Source organism: Seriola aureovittata, chromosome 7, assembly GCF_021018895.1.
Source record: "Seriola aureovittata isolate HTS-2021-v1 ecotype China chromosome 7, ASM2101889v1, whole genome shotgun sequence".
Taxonomy (NCBI): Eukaryota; Metazoa; Chordata; class Actinopteri; order Carangiformes; family Carangidae; genus Seriola; species Seriola aureovittata.
Window position 1 is genome coordinate 7,750,066 of NC_079370.1, and position 20,652 is coordinate 7,770,717.

The 20,652-nt window shown below is 39.6% G+C and overlaps 1 protein-coding gene across 1 annotated transcript in view; it reads left to right on the forward strand.

Moving 5' to 3' along the window:
- myom3 (myomesin 3) overlaps positions 1-20,652 on the forward strand; it is a 55,995-nt gene that overhangs the window by 11,934 nt on the left and 23,409 nt on the right. Inside the window, exons 5-14 of the mRNA XM_056379815.1 lie at positions 1,024-1,116; positions 1,519-1,607; positions 5,395-5,439; positions 8,746-8,886; positions 8,979-9,140; positions 10,716-10,867; positions 12,848-13,031; positions 15,053-15,106; positions 17,097-17,224; positions 20,311-20,494. Coding sequence (XP_056235790.1) covers positions 1,024-1,116; positions 1,519-1,607; positions 5,395-5,439; positions 8,746-8,886; positions 8,979-9,140; positions 10,716-10,867; positions 12,848-13,031; positions 15,053-15,106; positions 17,097-17,224; positions 20,311-20,494 — 1,232 coding nt within the window. The remainder of the gene's footprint in view (positions 1-1,023; positions 1,117-1,518; positions 1,608-5,394; positions 5,440-8,745; positions 8,887-8,978; positions 9,141-10,715; positions 10,868-12,847; positions 13,032-15,052; positions 15,107-17,096; positions 17,225-20,310; positions 20,495-20,652) is intronic.

The window sequence follows — 20,652 nt, forward strand, 5'->3', positions numbered from 1 at the left end:
GGGAACAACTATATATGGTGTATAATGATATGCGCTCCTGATATATGATTCTTTAACACTGAGCTGAAATGATCAGCTTATTCACCAAGCTGTCAATCAACAGGAGATTAATCAACAACAAATTTGAAAAAAGTTATTTATGTAGCAAAAATACAAAACGTTCTGGTCTCAGCTTCTTGATTGTGATTGCCTGCTCCTCCTCTTTGTTTTACATCACTGCAAACTGAATATATTTGGGTTTTGGACAGTTGGAAGATGCCACTTTCAACGATGGGAAATCAGCAAAAAGCTGAAGCGATCTACCATAAAAAAAAAAAATCAACAATTATCAATAATGAAAATAGTCCTTAGGTGAAGCCCTTTATTGTATCATTAATTCACGACTCATCAATTATACAGTGAAATACTCTGAATTTGTCATAAGGTCAATGGAAGTATATTATGTGAGAGGTAAGCGGGTGCGTTAGGTTATACACCTACAAATGGCTGAATGTAAAGACTCAATCTTCATGAGCTGCATGCAAAAAAAAAAAAAAAAAGTCATGACACTACAGTTCTGAACCATGACTTGAATACCGGCCTCCATATTAATATGAAATTACCTGTGTTAATTCAAGCAACGTGCCAAACTGTCGACCTTGATACTTGAGCTGCTGAGAGACTAGCTGATGAAAAGACTGTGTGCTCGGTATTCATGAAGCTTAGCTGAGATCCAGATAACCTGCGGCTCATGGGTTTCACCATCCCATATGGGACCCATCAAGCTCAATGAGGTGCAAAAGGCTGCCCTCAACAATGCCGTGCACAAGACAGAATGAGAGATCAAAGGCCCCCTCTGGCTACCATAGACTCAGCCAAACTAACATTTGATTAGTCAAAGACGTGCATAAGTCATCAGTAGGCAAGCACATAAACCACCCAAGTGTAGCCTTTTATTCACTGTTGCTTTGATATTTAAAAAAAAAAAAAAAAAAAACGAAACTTTTAATCATGTTTCAATCTATTTTTAACTTTTCACTTCAGGTATAAAGATGGTGCGCCACTGAGACTGTCTGACCAACCGTGGAATTACAATCTTCAACAAAAATTTGGCCTCAACTCACTGGAGATCAGAAGGTAAGTCACCAGCTCAAATCCCTGATTGCAGCTGAAAATCTGTGCTTTAAAAAACTCTATGATGTGTGTGTGTGTGTGAAGGTGCATGGATAGCACGGCCTCGGCATTGAAAATTAAAGAATTAAACATTTAAGAAGGTTGTGGATAAGATTAGGGAATCATGTTGATATTATATAAAACGTGGCTGTCAAACTGAGAAAGAAGATTTTGTTTTATCCATCATGTTGTACTTTGGGGGGTAATTTAACAGCCAAAAGCAACAAATTGAAGTAGGTTAGCGCAAAACAAATATGCAGTGAGGGCCCCAGCTCTGTAACTCTACAGAAACATCCTTTCAGCTACAACTTCAACGACCATCACCTTTCACAGGCAAATAATTAACATGAAATATCTCTACAAAAGGTGCTCTACTGACGATGCTGGCGAGTATAAAGCGGTAGCCAAGAGTCACCTGGGTGAAGCAATGACCTGTGCAACACTTGTGGTGAACTGTGAGTAGTTTCTTCTTTCAGATCGGCTCCAACTTGCTGGAAAACTATTATTAATAATAAAAAGATTGGGTTACAATACTACTGCCTCCCAGGACTGAAATCTTACATTTCAGTTTCCTACACTTAAATGGTAAAAACACAAAGGTACAATATCTGCAAAAGAAATCATCTAAAGAGCTAATATGGGGCAAGAGGCCAAAACAGCATTTAAGCCACAGGATTTCCCCCAGAAACAACTGGTCCATTGAAACTCAACACACAACTTATACAGTGACACCTTATATAGTGATGACCCCCAAATGGCCTTGTTGTATAGGCTTCATAAAGGTCCAAGCATAAAGAGACAATCCAACCTACTGAGTCATTTTGTACACAATTATTAATAACATAAAATTTGTTTTAATAAGTAATGTTCCATATGAATATATTCTTACTATCCATAATACCACAAAAAGATAAAATTATCAGATAATCTGATAAAATTATTTACTGTAGATGGGAAAAACAGCACTAAGGGAAGAAGTAATGAGGAGTTAAATTCAATTTTAAAAACTGTGCAGCTTTTAGTACTAGCCTTATTTCATACTTATATAATAGATCTAGGAATACTAATTATTTTTATGTAATATGAAATGTATAAGGAAACTGTCTTGAAATGGCACTTACTTTTACTTTACTTACTTAAAACACATGCAATCATAACATTGCATTCTACATGAGAAGTCAGTGAAAGGATAGTGCACACAAAACTAAAGTGCAAAGTGACCGAGAGCACTGACCAAACCATAAATTAAATTACTGATTACACGACTACACACACAGTAGCAGCACAACAAAAACACCCTAACTCTTCCACAATCCAACACCATTGACAATGTCCAGAAAACAAACAAAAGCAGGCAGGTGCAGACGTTTGCTATCCACAAACTTGCAGCAACAAAAATCAAAACAAACCCGCTTCCAAACAAAAAATAAATAAATAATACTCTGACTCACCACTTGCTGAAGGCAGTGGATGCTGGTGCTGAGGAGCCTCGGGACAATATCCTTCAGTCAACGGTGCTCTTGCGGGTAAAGTCTCTCTTGAAGGCCAGCGAGTAACGGTGAGTCCGTACGGATCCTGATGTTCAGTGAAAATGGTCCCGAGTCAAAACTTTAGAGACAATCTTCGGCATCTTTCTTGACACAATATTCCAGGAAGTCTCTGTCCTTATACCATCCCAAGTGACTGGTTTTAACTTTTGTATAAATATTTTGGCGGACGCTGTAAATAAAACGTATCCCAGGTGTAACATGGCAGCAGGGAAGCCCGCGGGGACGGAAGGACTGCAGCTAACAAGCTTCACCTGTCCGGCGTTAATTAGCTGTTTCAGTGTAAGCTTCAGGGGGCAGCGACTCGGCTGGTTTTCCTCACTACCTCCGCTCCACGGGGCCAGAAGTGTTTCCACAGGTGCATCTACACTGACATCCCAACTGTGAGTGTAGACTTTGAGTCACGAGGAAACAAAATACGATAAATAACGAAATTAAAAGTTAACTGAAGTTCAATTATTTTCAATTAGCTGTTCAGTGAAGTAGAGCTAGTAGGCCTAACAGCGTTGCCACTGGGTTGGGTTGACAAAAAGAAAAAAAGAAAATAGCGGAGTCGTCATAAAGGTAGCACAATTTTTAATTCCTACTCGCGGGGATTTCTGCGCATCATTGATTCAATTCCTAAAAGTCTTCGTTTGACAAGAAACAGGAAGTATTATGTTGCCATGGATTCACCAAGTTAACAAACATTTTGGGCCACAAATTGAGCCCCTTTGTTTCGTCTATATATTTGTTTACATTTAGGAAGAGTTAGTACGCTGAATTCCCTACTGCCAGTTCCAGGTTGCTATGTGCCATTGGATGTACAAAAAAGTATCAGTGAATACTTTTGATACTGAAGTAAACTTGATGATAATCAGACAAGCTCTGGAGCTCTAAGGAGCGCCTTTTGTCCCTGATTTTTAAGCTTGTTCATGAAAGCCGTTTCACTGTGATCCTTCAACAACAATGGAGAACTGATTGACCTAATACAACTTAACTGGAACCATGCTTTACAGAACTAACACGTCTGCCCAGTCTGTTGCAACAAAGAAATAGTAGCCTACCTTTTATAAAACTTTAAAAAACTAAATGCAATATTCATATGGATATAAAAAAGTCCAGTATTCGAACTGAAAACACAAGATTAGAGCCCGTTATCACTCTCAAACTGACTATAGCTCTAAAGTCTGTTTTAGATACAAGAAATAGTCTGTCTGAACTTATTTATTCAGCCAACAGTAATAGTTTACCTATAATGCTACTGGTGTCAAATGTAAAATTTCAAAATTGCAGATAAAAACAGATTTTGAGGGCTGTCCACATGTGTAGCCCTGGGACACTTCCACTATTCCCCTCACTACTAGGCCCCTGGTTACTGGAACAAGAAAGGGCCTGGTAAACCGTATTACCATTTATCACAAGAACTGATCTCATATAAAGCTGAATCATGTCCCAGGGATTTTTATACCATATTCTAAGCTAAATGCTTGGTCTCCCATGGGGTTTTATAGCAGAGGTTGGTCACTTATACTGTTGCTGAAATTACAGAAATTAATTAGCTTTTATGAAATGAAACATGAATCATTAGAAAAATAAATTACTGTGCAATTATCTTATCTCAACTATATTGGTGTCAGCATAACCTACAGTATATGTCAACCAATAAATAATGAGATATTGCAGTACGGAAATATGTTTGACATAAATTTAGAAGTGGTTTTGGCCATAGATAGTTTGTCCATCAGACAAGTTTATTTTTCAACTGTCTGACATTATCGTATGTGTTAAAGTTTGAAATGTGAATATCAGCTGAATATTTTGTCAGATTTTTATCGCTCTTTTTTTAAACTTTTAAATATCAACATCGGTAATGGCCTCAAAAATCCAGTATCAGTCTGGCTATTAAATGAGCATTTCAACTTTTCAGACATTCATTAATGCCCTCTGGGTGCTGACACTGTCTTGGCCAAATAAGATCACATATCCTCCAATCTTGTCATCGCTGAAGACAGATATATTTTCTTTTTTAAAAACGCCCAAAGGCGATGATTTCTAGTTTGGATGCTATTTTCTGTTTTTGTCACTCATGCACGGTGTCGTTTTCTACCCCCATTATCCTTGTTTCTATTTAAATGTGATATTTGAATGCGAATCAACACCAGACTAGAATGATCAGAAAAACAGATCCCATTACAGCACTCATGCATAATGAATTACAATGAGGACAGTGGGTGTAGTGGTGACTAATAACATCTACAGTGAGCATCATGGCCTTACAGCTCTGGCAGAAACATTCATAATAATACTGTGGTTTTTTTTTTCTTTGCACCTGTTAAATGACCCACCCTTTCTTGAAAGTGCTCAGTGCCAGGCAGTAAAGTTCCCTAACACTGTAGATCAATTAGGTGGTCGGGGCTTTAATGAGACACTTCAAGGCTTCTCCTTGCCATCTATATTTCACAGGCTTTTTCAGTTGTTAAAAATAGATTAAAGGGAGTATTAGATGTGACTTGCATAAATGTGACATCACTAGATTTGATTTGTCTGCTCTCTCTCTCTCTCTCTCTCTCTCTCTCTCTCTATCTCTATCTCTATATACGTATATATATATCTTCCTCCTCCAGTTTCACAATATCATTCTCTGTTTCTGTCTCCATCTGTGACCCCCCCTGCCTTTCTCCAATCTGTCGTGCTCTGTCGCTCTTCGATTCAGCACATCAAGGAGCCGTGGCTGGTTCAGAGTGCTGGCAGACCCCCGGTAAGTTTCACGCCAAGCCCTAATGAAAAGTGTCCCCTTTCATTTTCCTCTGCCACCCTTTGAAGTTCTTCCCTCCACCAGTAGACGAGGGTGGGCTGGGTGGCTTTGAAGACTGGGACACAACACTGAGACATGGGGATGGAAAGATAAGGAGATTGTGTTTGTATTTCTGTGTGGTTGTCCGTGGATGTACGAATGTAAGTAAGACTGTGACAGTTCAGTGATTTTTGGACCCAAATGCAGACACACATGAGGGCAGGAAGGTGCAGGGAAGGAACTTCAATAACCACAAAGCATGTCCAAAACTTACAGGCAGAGCAAAACACACAAGGGCAGGAAGCAAAACAACAACAGACACAACATGTGAGAGATTTCAGAGTAAAACAGGAAGCGTTAAAAAAGTCCAAGATTGACAGATTGTGACAAAGACAGAGGATAGTTATTATAGAGGTAGAAATACTTCCAAATGAGCAGACATGACAGTCACGTATATGTCATTCGAGCGACAGCATGGGATTTATTGCGTTTGGTCCAAGCTGTGATGCGTCTCATATTGGCTGTGGGATTCTTTGGTTTAGATCAGCCTCCATCTCGTGTAAGGAGCAGGACATTTTCATCCAGAACTTGCTCAGTATCTGATCAGGCCTGCTGTTCATAGCTCTACTGGAGCTATGCTGCTATTCATCTTAGAATGAAGGCACAGTTTTCATTAGAAAAACAGCATTTGGTCATTCAGATGCACTAAAACAACCTTTAAGTTAACCTGACAAGGACCTCCAGTGGCCATGTGAATTATGACTGTTGTCTGTCAGAGTCAAAGGTGGGAGAAGTGTGATGTTGTCGCCTTGCCCAAATCCTCAGGGTGGATGGATAGGTGAGCAAAGCATGAGAGTGACAGGGGAAACAGCTGTTCACGTCCAATCTCCTGTTAGCAGTCAACACTGATTTCCTTTGACAGTGAACACAATAGGCCAACTTAACTAAGTGTTTTTTTCTTGTAATCATGACTGTGACTGTTCCTTAACTTAAACTAAACCAAACCAAGATCCTTTGCTAATCTTTATCAAATAGTTGCTTAATGAAAACCCTACTGGTCTGGCTCACTAAAACTAGCAACACAGGAAAGATTTCAGCCCAAACCCAATCAAAACTTAACATATATGAATACGTCATATGAATCATTTTCCTAAAGGTCGTATCCATTTTGGAGGTCACTACGTGATGTAAACAGATCAAAGATAAAATGACAATGACAATTGTATTTATTTTTTGAGAGAGTATTCACAATTTGGGTCTTATTTTTATAGTTTAGCTATACCATTCCTGTCAGTTATTGATTCTGATTATGACATCTACTCACCAACTTCACTGCTAAATGTGGGCAAGCAGAGGCTCTAATCAGACAATATTTTAAAGTCATTGTTGAACCATATAACCTGCAGCACTGGTATTTGGAAGTAAAATCAACCTTTAAACTATTTCCTAACGTTATTGCAATGCATTCTGGTTCATCTTGGATACACATGTACAATTGTAATTGTCTACCTATGCAAACTTGCAGTTTTTGTAAATAAATCAGTGAATCACATATATTTTGGGTGTGGTCACGTTGATTTTCACACCCAAATTAGTGGATTACATAACTGGATTAAATTAGAGATATGTTAAATGTTAGTCTGGTTGCCTGACCACTTGTTCTGCTTCCCCTATTGCATTCCTTTGCAAAGCCATATCTCATTGTCACATTAAAATCGAATCAAATTAGAGGCTGCAGTTTGTGGTGCTGTTGAGCCGCATTGCATTATAAAGAGAGGTGTATTATAAACGGCAGAACATATTACATATATCTGATTAGGACAGATGAATATACAGTAAACTTTCTTATGCCTGGGTTGCTTTTTTATTCTACATTATATTTAGTTGGTTTGATCTTTGAAGTCATAATTGAGTGGACACCCGCATTTTACAACTACACTGCTGCTTCTTCAGAAGTGCTGTGTAGGCGCCAGCCAATACACACTCCACACACTCGGAAATAAAGTGTCAGTCATTTTGAATGAAGCTTCATCAGTTTGTAATGGAATCAGAGCATCATCGCTGTAAAGATGTGCTTATTTTTATGTAAGTGATAACTGATGATCTTATATGGAGCATATCATATTTTCAAGCGTGGTGAATTTATCACAATCACAATTGCGCTGAGGGAAGCAAGAGTTTGAGCGTTTGAATGATGGGAAACAAAGATCTAAGTGGTGTGTTTTAATAAAGCTACGCCACATTCCTGCGATAAAGTGGCCTGCTAAGCAGAACTAGATCATTATAAGAAAAATGTCACAGTCTCTCAGACTCATCCCTGAGAATGGGATTTGACAAGACCTCCTGGCACCCGATCTGTCACTTTCAGACTGTATTTGCTTCAGTGCTTTGACAAGTGAGAGAATAGTAGCAGAAGGACTAACTCGTCAGGAATTGTTCACTTTCAAAAAAATAAGATCAGCATCTTTAGCTTTTCTGCTGTCCGCTGTTATTTCCTCCAGGGAATGCCTCTCCTGACTGTCCTTTGTCTCTGTGTGCTCTTGGGTGAAGCAGAGGGTCTTTGTCTATTATGGATATGTCAGTCTGCATAAGATGGTCTCTTTTAGTTAATTAAGCTCCTATGGTTTGCTTTGTTCAGTTTTACCTCCTGTCACTAAAGTTATTGAGTAAGGAAGAGCTTGTTACTGCCAGCTTGCAGAGAACAATGAGAAACTGATGTCATAGCCCAAAGGCCCTCAATGGTATAGAGACATCAGAGACTTTTTTTGGTTTAGGTGACAGATCTTGGGAAATGATGATGGAATGAGCTCTCCTTTGTTATAATCAGGAATCAGCATACTGCTTCCTCCCTTCCACTTACCTCCTGCACATCCTCTGCTTTCTGATCCCTCTCCTCTTTACCTATCATGCTCCTTGCCTCTGTAGTGATCCAAAAGAGGTTTGCTCAGTTTTCTACTGCAACATCGACCCAAAATTATTCCTATCTTGAATTGTTTTTTGTTTTGACTGACTTTTCAGAATCAATTTTTATCTCTGCCCTGTACCAGTGAGGAAAGTGAATATGTGTACAGTATATTGATGCATCTCTCCTTTTCATTTTTCTTCTTTTTACTTTTAGTCGACCAGTTTTCGTTTTGTTTGTCATTTCCTTTTTACAATATATTTCTTTCTTCTAATTCTACATCATTTCTCATCTTTCCCCTACCTTTTTCCTTTTTCATCCTCACTTACCTCCCAACTTTGTTTTCATCCTCCTCCGCCTCTCTCTAGCCTTGAAACTTGAGGAGGAGGCCCAGTTTGGCACCTCCTTCCTTCCAACATGGGTGAAGGAGGGCGACAGCCTCACCCTGCAGTGCACCTTCACCTCAGCTCTGCTGCCCTTCCAGCAGGATGTCAGCTGGTTCAGAGATGGTAGGTACCATAAGAAATTAATCAAATGCGCCTGATTTTTTTGGGGGCAATTTAGATAGGTGTTGTAGGTTTCCTTTTTCTTCATTTTCCAGGTATACAGCTGCACCAGTCCAGCACTGTGGAAATTAAGTCGGTCAACAATAAGGCCTCCATCACTTTAAGGGCTGCACACAAGGAGCATGAAGGTGTTTACACCGCCCGGCTGAAGACCTGGGATGCAACCCAGGAACACAGTGCTTTTGTCTATGTCAAAGGTGAGGTTTCTATTCAAATTGATATCCCTATTCTGACACTTTATGAACACATTAGAATTCATGTATTAGTGCTTTTGATGTGAATACTTGGTCCTTTATTTATTTAGCTTTTAAAAGGGAATAATTATAAAGATTTTTTTTTCATACTGAATTTCTACTGTTATTAATTGTGAACACAGCAAAATGTTTGGTATATTTAGTTCAGTTTTGAACCTTGGAAGTAGAATCCTAGTCTGTCAAAACGCTCTTAAAACATGATTCATTTACTACTTTCTCTGGAGCTTTCAACTGCATCTTATTGTCTACATCAGCAGGAGTTTGCTAGGTTGTCATGAGAACTGAAGCTTCTCAGGTCACATGGCAACTGAGCAAACTCTATCCTCTGATGAAAACTGTGACATGATTGAAAGCCCAGGGAAAATATACGTTTCCACTTCATTGCTGAGAGTTATGTTAGAAGATTAAGAATATACAGCCAGCCTCCTACTAGCTTAGCTTAGCATAAAGACTGAAGACAGAGGGGAACTGCTAGCCTGGCTCTGTCAAAAGGTAACACAATCTGCCTACCAGCTCCTCTAAAGCTTCCAAATTAACATAGTTATTAACAAAGTTATATGTAGTTTGTTTAGTCTAGCAAACATTGCACTGGTAACATCTGATGGGGATCCAAATAAATAAATGGATAAACAAATGTCAGCTGCAACCATTACTACATATTGCAGATGCATTACTTCACCACTACTACAGCTGTTGCTTTAGGAGCAGGTGTTCTTTACTTTATACATCTGCTCATGGACACTATGTCACTCTTGTAAATATCTGTCAGATCATATCAGAAACTATTCAAATGCTAAACATCCCCTCTAAACAACCTGTCAGCTTGCCTTCTAAGTGATGAGCTTAATTCTGAAATGATCCATTTTGTGTGTGAAAAAACCTGACGAATGCTCAGGAGTCACCTTGAGACCCTTGTGTACAGAAGTACTTGTGATTTTGAGGATAGAATCATCATTTGCTGTTCCAAGCAGGATAAATTGTATTTTGACCGAAACCTTTGCTCAAAACACAATTTGCATTCAGCAGATTTTGGCTCTACTTTAATTTCCTGTCAGCAAACTATCCTGATTCATATGGGGAAATTACACCATCAATCATGCTGGTCTGCAGTATCTTGTACATTGTTTTCAGCATGCAAATATAACACAGAATGACTCCCCCTTGACTCATCAAACATTTGAAATGTGTCTGCGGAGCTCTGCAGGCATGAAAAATTAAATATTAGCAGATAAATTTCTGCAGGTAAACCGGTTAATTAATTGACTAATTATTTCAGCTCCAATAGTGTGCAGTGACCTGTTGCTCTTTCTACTTCCTCTTGTCATCACCTTCACTCTCTGGTCCAAATATTGTTATTTAACTATCTGTGATTGCATGAGTTAGATTACTCACTCCCTCATCACACCTCTCCATCATCCTGTCTTGTTTCTACATCTCGCCTCATCAATTTTCCACCTCATTTCTACCTTGGGTTAATGGCTTCTCCTCTCTAATAGACTGTCTCCCATCTGTCCTCAGATGCAGCGGCTGCAGTGGTGGGAGGTCCTGCCTCTCCTCTGTCGGTCCAGGTATCTGACGTCAACAAGGACTACGTCTTCCTTACCTGGCAGCCGCCTAGTGCTGATGGAGCCTCACCTGTGGAGGGTTATTATGTGGAAAGGTGTGGATTAGTCTGGTGAAACGAAATGGCAACTGAGTCTGAAGGTTGATTCTTGACCTTGGAAACAGTACTTGACAAAACGTTCTCACCACAAGGTCCAGATTAGTAGCTGCTCAGAAATTTAGACGTATTTGAAGAACTTCTCCTCCTCACTTTTCTGTCAATTAAGACTAATGATCGATCGATCGAGATTGAGGATAAAAAATATGTCTCTATTTTATCCACTTCTCATGATTTCATATGCTCACTGAGAACACAGTCTTTTAATAATGCAAGACTTTCAACCAACAACAGCATCTGTACCATCTGGAGAATGTCTGACTAGAGTTTGGGTCAGCAGAGAAATTTAAGTTTAAAATGTTTTTTAAAAAAGGCAGAAGAAAAATCTAACACAGAATAATAATATTAGCAACTAATGATTAGTTTCATGATCAAGTAATCTGCAGATCATTTTCATGATTGACTGAGCAATCATTTGATGTATGAAATGTCAGCGTAGAATGAGAAATGCAAACTGTCTGAAATCCCATGCTAAGGCAAAAACTGTTTTATTTTGTCTGATCAGCTGTACAAAAACTCATTAATATTTACTTTGCCATCACTTTAGACAAAGAAAAGCAGCAAATTCTCTCAAATGAGAAGATAAACCAAAGATTGATTCGCATTTTTGTTTAATTAATCTGATTAATTTATTGATTTTTTATTTTTTTTTAAATGTAGAGACTTAATTTCAGCCTTATTATAATTCATTTTATCACTTGATTAATTGTATATACTGTATATATAAAATACATTGTCAAGCCATCCAAAAATATACATTTTACTTTGATTCATTCCTCGATTTTTATTATTTATTTTTCATCTGGTCAGTTGGCTGAATAGGATAAGTATTTAATGTGTTTAGATTATTACTATTCCTATTCCCGTTACACTAAGATCACATTGATTAATTGACTTATTTTCCATTGGAATTAGACCAATTTCCTGTATTGCAAGTCAACAATAGACCTACACTAAGACTACAGTGCTGAAGCTCTGTGTGCTGCTGGCGCGGAAATTGGATTGGGGGAGATAACGATGGTGGTTGTGGCGACCAGCAGTGGTGTAACATCCCTCTGGCAGAGTTCAGAGGAGATGGATGGTACACATGGTAATTATCAGCCCTCAACACTATGTTAACAGCAGAGTCAAAGACTCCCACAGGAGAACAGGTGCTGCATTTATCACCAACACCAATCAATCTGGATCATCCTGTGTGTGTGTGTGTGTGTGTGTGTGTGTGTGTGTGTGTGTGTGTGTGTGTGTGTGTGTGTGTGTGTGTGTGTGTTGTGATAAGTGTGGAAACAGCAGAATAAAGAATGTCTGCATTTCTGTAAGTGTCAACGTTCATTACTGCATAAGTGTGTGCGTTTTCATGTGTGCGTGTTTTTGTTAAATGGTATTCAATTGTGTTTTTATGTGCCTTTTTGTGCTCTTGCATATCCTCTTTATTCAGTGTAGAAGATACAGCTCTACTGAATGTTATTGGTTATTTGGTGAGGAAAGAAAAATGTAGCATACCTCCCAGTTCCCTAGCAACCCCTTATGGTTAGAAAACTGCACTCTTTTCTGTCTTTGTTTACTGCAAGTGGCAACAGTTTGTTATTGATGTTGTATAATCTGAGTTTGTAGTCTATTTTAAAAATCTGTTTTCTAGTGTGTTGGGAGGCCCATTATTTTCACATGATGGTCTCTGGTCACAATAATAGGCCTTGGTGGGGTATTTACTGACTTTGATGTGTTGTTGCGCAGGCTTAAATGTTTAACAATTGGTTTTATAATGTTGCACCCCGCAGACTGCACATAAAGTGGTTCGAACATTATGCATTTGGTTTACCTCTTCAGATGTCTTTCTTTTCTTTCTTTCTTTCTTATTGCATAAATGTTGCATCTGCAGGATTGATTTATCTCCCTTTTTCTTTCACTCTCTCTCAGATATGACCTAGGTCAGGGCGAGTGGGTGCGCTGCAATGTGCATATTCAGAAAATGTGCTACTACCCAGTGTTTGGGCTGAAGGAAGGCATTCTGTACCAGTTCAGAGTTCGTGCTGTTAACAAGGCTGGAGCCGGACGCCCGTCCAAGGCCACAGAGCCCGTCCTCACTGCAGACCCCCTGGAACACAGCAGGACCATGGGTAACACATTACACACACTGACAGTCGAATTTTCATATAAAAGCACAGCTAGAGAAACACAAAAGCGGTTCAGTTCAGTTCGTTTGTGTGAAACCAAAACAGACCAACTACTGGATTTTGTGATAGAAGATATGTGAGAAAGCTACACCACTGTTAAATCTATATACTGATCATGAACTCTCAAGAAATCTATACATTTATGTAGTATCACCTGGTAACCAAGGTAACATAATCAATCAGAACGTGGGAAGCAGAATTAAGCAGAGTTAAACATATGTTCAATTCTGTGTATTTCTATCAGTTCCTCATTTAAAACCAGACTGAAAGGCCTCTTTTCCCTCTCGATTCCACCTGTGATATTTGAAATCCACTTGCAGTCTATATTGCTCATAATGAATAGGTTCTGTGTGTCCATGTATCGCTAATAATCCAGGATGACATTCACCCACACTGTCCAATGAATGTGTCACCTGTCAGTCCGTATAAAATGATATTTACAGCTCTTGGTTCGTTTGTGAAAAGCAAGTGTTAAAGGGGAACTCCACTGAGTAGTACTGCACACATGTAGCCTTCGTGAAAAGAGTCGTACAAAGCCTTTTGCGGCTCCACAGGGAGTTGCAATAAGTGACATCCTTGAAGCAGCATTGGTTGGAGCTGAAGACCAGTTTGAAGTTTGCAATCGAAAGTAACACTGTGTGGGTATGGAGTTTGAAAGAAGTGAGTTTGCCAGACCTCTGTTGCCCTCTCCTCAGCTCTGCTTAAGGCTAGCAGCTTGAGGCCTTTTTGATCCTTTTTTTTTTTTAACTTCCATTGTGAGTCCAACAATGTTAGAGCAATGCTAAAATGTTGGAGACCTCTTTTAACATGACCTGTGCCAGAACTAAAAGGTATACCACTGATTTATTTACATGTCATATTCAGATTCAACCTAGACATTGAAACTATAGTGAACGGTGTCGATAATATGTAAAGTTGCTGGTATGATGTCAATTTGACTAACAACAGATCTTTTCTCTGGCTATTTTTGCTTTGGAAGCACGCACATCAGTGCGTCCGCAGTGTGACGCCTTGTGTCTAATCTAACTCTAATCCATTAACATGGCCGCCAAAATGAAAACACAGCCGCCACGCACTCGCCACACAGTCAGTGTGTTCCCAGCCTTAAGAGAGATGGATACATCGCGATTCCTCAGCCTTGCTGCGAATGAGCCCCAGTGGCAAATCATGGTATTGCAACAAAAAAAAATCCCCTGCAGGCCATTTTTTTAAAATCATTTTCAAACTCATCAAGCCATTCAGTTACCCCTTGCTCAGAGGCATCTGCACTTGTTCAGTCAGATATTCTTTAATTTGCCACTCATCTCCTTCTGCAAACAGGAACAACAATTTATTAGCAACTAATTTCTTCTGTTAATTCACCTCGTCAGCCTCAGTGTTGATGTTCCACTTGCGAGGAAATCAGCTCTACCAGAGAAAACAGATGTATAGATGTGTAGCTGTAAATCTCAGGGTTTTGCTGTTGTCACTGCGACAGCTTCTTAATTGTATCCTGGAGTGGACCGCTTGGTTACTTAGAATATTACTTTTAAGGCGACGGGTTTTGTTAAATACTTTAATCAGTGGAGGGATGAGAACGATCCACTGAGATGTAATGTAGATAACTTAGAGAGAGAGTGTGTGTGTGTGTGTGTGTGTGTGTGTGTGTGTGTGTGTGTGTGTGTGTGTGTGTGTGTGTCTGTCTGTGTAAAGGGGAGGACAGATGGGCTCTGGTCAGATGTTGTGGATCATTAAACACAGATGAAGGACAGACATAAGACTGACTTGCCTCCGGCCTGCTCTCCACCCTTCCATGTCGCTCTCTCTCACCTCTTTGTGTGTCCCTGGCTTGTGGCTGTCTTACCAGTGGCTGCTCCTCTAACATTAACACTAATAGTGTTATCATGGGTTCTCATATAACTTCATTACCCTGGTATCTCTTCCTTCTTTTATCCCTCACCTCCCCCTCTCTCCTCCTTTCTCAGTGATTAAAATGGATAGAGGGAGGACCATCACCATTACAAAAGATGAACTGGAAGGTGAGAATGCTGTATTTTTATTCCAGTGTATAATTTTGTCATAAAAATGTGCCATTTGAACATCATCGTCACCCCTGATGTCAAACAGCATCCGTGTTTTACTGGCACACAGGGTGCCGCCTCCTCGCCTGTAGGTTGCCTCAGGCTCTTGGCTTAATGCATCTTCATATTATATTTAACTATGAGCTGCAGTAATTGTATTGCTGAGGCGATGAGCATTTGTTCCATTTACAGAAGTGAAAAGAACGGACAGTCCCTGGTGGTGTCCTGGTAAATGCACATAATGTGCCCGAGGTAGTGTGAATGGATGTGAAGAGGCTTGATAACCTTGGCGATGTATCTCACAGACAGAGCGATAAAGGAACAGGGATCTGTGTTTGAAAAGGAAACCAGAAAAGAAATGTAGCACGTTCATTTGTTTAGGTTTAGGATGAAAGAGAAAGCATACATACATTACTACTATACCAGAGGTTACATATAAGTAAAGTGACAGATGCGTGTTTTTGTTGTTTTGTCTCTGTATTTCAAAGACACGTGATTTGAAATTAATCAGCATCTATGTGGTTAAAGTTAAAGGGATCAGCTGTAATCGGAGGTGTTTAGATGAGCATCAGAGGAATAATGAAGGAATTACAGCCCAGTTTATAGACAGTGTCACATTTAAAGGAACCAACATTTATACAACAAATTAAAATAAACTTAAACAATGTCGTTATTACTTATTGGCTGTGTTAGTTATATTTGATGCATTACAGGAATAGTTCATCATCTTGTGGAATATGCTTATTCACCTTATTACTGACAGACACTCTCATGTCTGTCTGTTAATATGGAGCCAGAGCCAGACGGATGATTAGCCTAGCTTAGCACAAATACCCTGGAAACACATGGAAACTGCTACCCTGGCTCTGTCCAAAAAAAAAAAAAAATCTCTACCAGCACCTCTAAAGCTCACCAATGAACATGTTATGTCTTCTTTATGTATTCCATACAAAACCAGAAATGTGAAAATGACAAGTTATGCTTTAGTGGCAGGTTCCTTGCTGTAACTATATATTTTGTGCCAAGCAAAGCTAATGGCTTCCTGGCTGCAGCAGCGTACTTAACGCACAGATATGATAGTGGTATCAATCCTCTCATCTAACTCTCAGCAAGAGAGCAAATAAATGTATTTCACAAAATAAAAATATAAATCACAACTTTAGGTGATCGAATACAATCATCCAGTAGGCTTTTTTTTTGTGTCAGCACACAGGAAAACATAACATCATGTTCCAGCGTCCTGTCCTCACTTGCCTGTCATGCCTGAAGGTCTAGCACTGAAACGTCACAAATGAATGGATCATTGCGAGTTACACAGTGTGCGGACTGAGATTTTGTTTGCTTCTTTAGATCCATTCATCCTTCTCCTACGCGCCTGTCTCATGAAAAAGATGTGCAAACTATTCTTCTGTTCTGGCCTTGAATAACTCTCAGGTTACTTGATTCTTCACAACAATGAAAAATGCTTCTCTACTTACAGACTACACTCACACAAACACGCAGGCGTGCAGGTTTTACCAGATCAGCTCTGGAGTTCTTGTCTGATCCACGCTGCAGCTCTGCTAAACTCTTCAGGGAATACAGACAGAGAGAAAAACCTGCAGAGAGAAAGAGGGGCACAAAAATACTAGACTTCAGACTGAATCTGAACACTTCCATTGTCCTGGACTGAATTGGAGTGTCACTGAATGTGTGGTGCCTTTTCACCATATATAATATGTATTAGGAATGGAAGTTAAATTAGGGCAGTAAGGTAACTCTCTCCCACTCAAATCCAGCAGACATAGCATGAAAATTCCCGATGCCAAGATTTTAAGACAAAGAGAAGCAAAAGCAATATCTCAGCCAAGACTTTTTGGTCTCTGCGTTCATTCTCACTGACCTTGTTCTAATTTCTGTCTTCATGGTCCTCCTCCTCCTCCTCTCCCTCCTCTTCTTTTCTCTGAAGGTCAGGTCAAAACTCCGTTCCCTCCCACAAATGTCCATGCCTGCGAGGTGAGCGACACCTACGTGGTGCTGAGCTGGACTGAGCCTGAACCCAGAGGCAGGGAGCCGCTCACCTTCTACGTGGAGCGGGTCAGTCTTTCCTCCCACACATCTACACACACATACACAAATGTTCATATTGCAATAACTCTGAGTACCTTTGTTGACTAGAGTTATCCCAAAGCCCATCAACTCAACCCTAACCCGTTTTATCCTAAAGGACCGTTCCCAAGGTTTTAGGACGTAAGCTACAAATCACATTACTGCTGACTATTTTCCAACATACTGCAAGGAGTGCAGCGCAAGGGGAAATTAACTTGCAGAGACTTGAAACTGGCTTGGAACAGGTAATCCATCACATGTAGTCCAAATTTACATTAATGTTGAATGCTAATGGTGTTTTGAAAGCACCTTCTTTCCTGCTGCGTTCACGGAAACTCAGACATCTGAACTCAGCATATGATGAAATAAGCAAACATTTCAGGAGGACTTTGGTGATTTGTTGTCTCAGATCCTGGTGCTTTCTTGTATAAATCTGATTAAGTTATTATCTTAAAACATTTCCCTAGAAGATTCAGTCTCTATTTGCACAAATCGTGCAGCGACATGTCTGTGAAGGTTCATCTCAGTCATCTAGGTTGTATAATGTCTGGAGAGACCTGAATCCAAATCACTGGGCTGGATTTTTTAAGTATTTTTGGGCATTGGAGTCTTTTTTTCATTTTTCATTTCACATTTACGTGAGCATCTAGGTAGCTATAGATATTGTACAAGTCCTAACCAAAAGGCCACTATCATGACCCTGGCTTGGAGTTTTGACATTAAACTCTTGTGTCTTCAGTTGCTTCTTCGGTTTGTTTTCAGGACTGAAAAAGCCTGAACAGCAAAATGTCTTAAATGAAACCTCCAGTGATTTAAATTCAAGTCTCTCCAGACATCAGACCACCTGGATCACTGAGATAAACCTCCACAGCCATTTCTTAAAACACTCCCTCCTCACAAATGCATTACATCACCAAGATAACTGTGACCAAAAATAGAACAGACTAATTGATTATCCCTCTCATGCAAGTTTTAGCTCTGTGCACGTTGATTTGCAGACCATATTGAAATAATGAACAGAGAACAATGGCAGCCTTGAAAGTGGGAAATTAGTCAAAGAATTTATGGTGGCTTTGCAAAATGGGCAGCAGCAATGCATGATTTTTAGTTAACAGGCTAAAACATGCAACTCTCACTTGTATTTTCTCCAAATCCAAGCCCCTAAGAATAATCTATAATCAATATTTTGGCAGAACTACTTCTAAGTGAAAGGGGTTGCTCTTGGTGATAAACCAAATTGTCACACTTGAGTTTGCAGTTCCCTTTAGCTCTGTTAAGCATTTTAACATCTTTGCTTTTACGAGCAGCAGCTTTACTGTTCCAGTTCATTCTCTCTGAGCTCTCATAGTGTGGTTTTGTAGGTGCAGTGGGCGTCTGTTTTACAGCAACAAAAAAAAAAAAAAAACTCCAAAAATCTGCTCTACACCATCACACACATACCTACAAAGAGATATGAAAAAGTATTTACTATATTATATACAATAAGATAACGATAAAGCCCTCTCTCACACACAAACACACACAGACACAGACATAAATATATTCAAACACAAGCTGCCACTCTAATTAGTAAAACATACACTTCCACTTAACACAAGGATCAATGTACTTGCATCGTCAGTTCCTCCACTCGCTTGTTGGGTTTGTTCGGTCCGATGCTGGAACATGAGCCAAATTAACAGCAGGCTCCTGACCATGGTACTAATTAAAGAGACAGGAGGAAAAACACACATACACACACGCACACGCACACATACACACACGCACACACACTTATACCACTGTGTTGTCAGTTTAACTGTGAATTTGTGAACTCATTAAAGGCACACAGACCTTGATGTTCCTCTTTCATGCCATGCACTTAGGCGTTAGGGGCTAGATTTTATGGCTTGAATACTTATAAGATTTTTCTGTTTTTTTTTTTAGCTTTCTAACTGAAGATTTAATTCTACCTGGATCTGAGATTTGAAGGTTTTGTGGTTTAAAATTTGTAAAAACTACAGTATGTTCTGGCTTGTAGCAGTATTTCAATTATGCATTCAAAGTAATGTCTGTAAAGGAAAATACAGCTAAAATATAAAAAGGGTGTGGTTGTTTTTTCTCCCTCAGGACTAGATACAAAGTTCAGAATGATGCTGAAATAACAAAAGTTTTCTTCCAACATACTAAAGTGAGGGGACTGCCCTATTCTTTACAACAATAAAGGGCCTCCGCTCTCCAATATCAACCCAGACACACAACAGCTTCTAGCTCCAATAATCAGAAAACTGCCACAGGAAATAGATTTTTATTGGACTTTTATAACTTACCGAGGTAATAAAACTGTCAAATCTGTCAAAGGCATCTGAAATTACTAAAGTCTGCTGCTTCACTTCCGCTTATATAATGAAGGGAACATTCAAATATCCCTTTCGCCCTTGAGCGAGCACTTTATAATCACTGATCTCTTTGACATGCCCCGCTCTATTGTTAGGTTTTCCTCCTCAAACAGGGAGCTCCAGCAGGAAATAATGGTAATACATAGTGGGGGAAAAATAAATTCAGAATATAAAATAGAGAAGATTAGTTTTACTGTATATGTATATCATTGGCTGAAAGTAACTAATTGACAAAGATGAAGAAAAGGTGTAAAGATGAGTCACTGGTTGTCCACAATTTACCTGCGTCTCCATTTTTTGACTATATCCTGGCATATCTGTTTTCTGTCTCTCTCTCTGCTCGTGTTTCTGTCTCTCTGAGTTTGGGGATCTATTGATATTTCTGCCTTCGAGTCTCTCTACCTATCTCCCCAAACTGCCAATCTTTATTCCTCTATGTCTGCCCTTGTCAGGACGTTAAGTGGTTTGCTCCAAAACTTGACAATCGCCAGTTAAGTACAGAGTAAGGGATGGTACAAAATTAGAATGAATTATGGGACTTTTTAAAGCGTATTTGGAAGTCTTGGCAGTCCCTCACTCTTGCGCAGATTGAATCCTCTAGCATATTTGAAGGATACTGAGTAATGAACATGTCCTTGAGGTTGATAGTGCTTTTGAAATAATATTTGTGTTTTTCCAATCCTGTGCTTGGATCAGTCCCTGGCAGGGAAGAGCAGCTGGGAGCTGGCCAGTCTGGACATGGTGGTGAACTCTCCGAGGTTCCCGGTGTTTGACCTGGTCAAGGGCAAGCAGTACTGCTTCAGAGTGCGCTCCATCAACAAGTACGGTGTCAGTGACCCCTCCGAGCCGAGCGAGCCAATCTCCTTGGGAAAGCCACAAGGTGAGACCGACTGTGCTATGTCATGTGCCCCTGCCCATTTATTACTTGGCCTATTGTAAAGGTCAGTTTGATTTTGAAGAGCTACATCTTAGTTCAGCATTTCCCTCCGGCACTGTGCCTACTGTATAGTTGTTTGTTGATCAGCTGTCTCTCAGAAG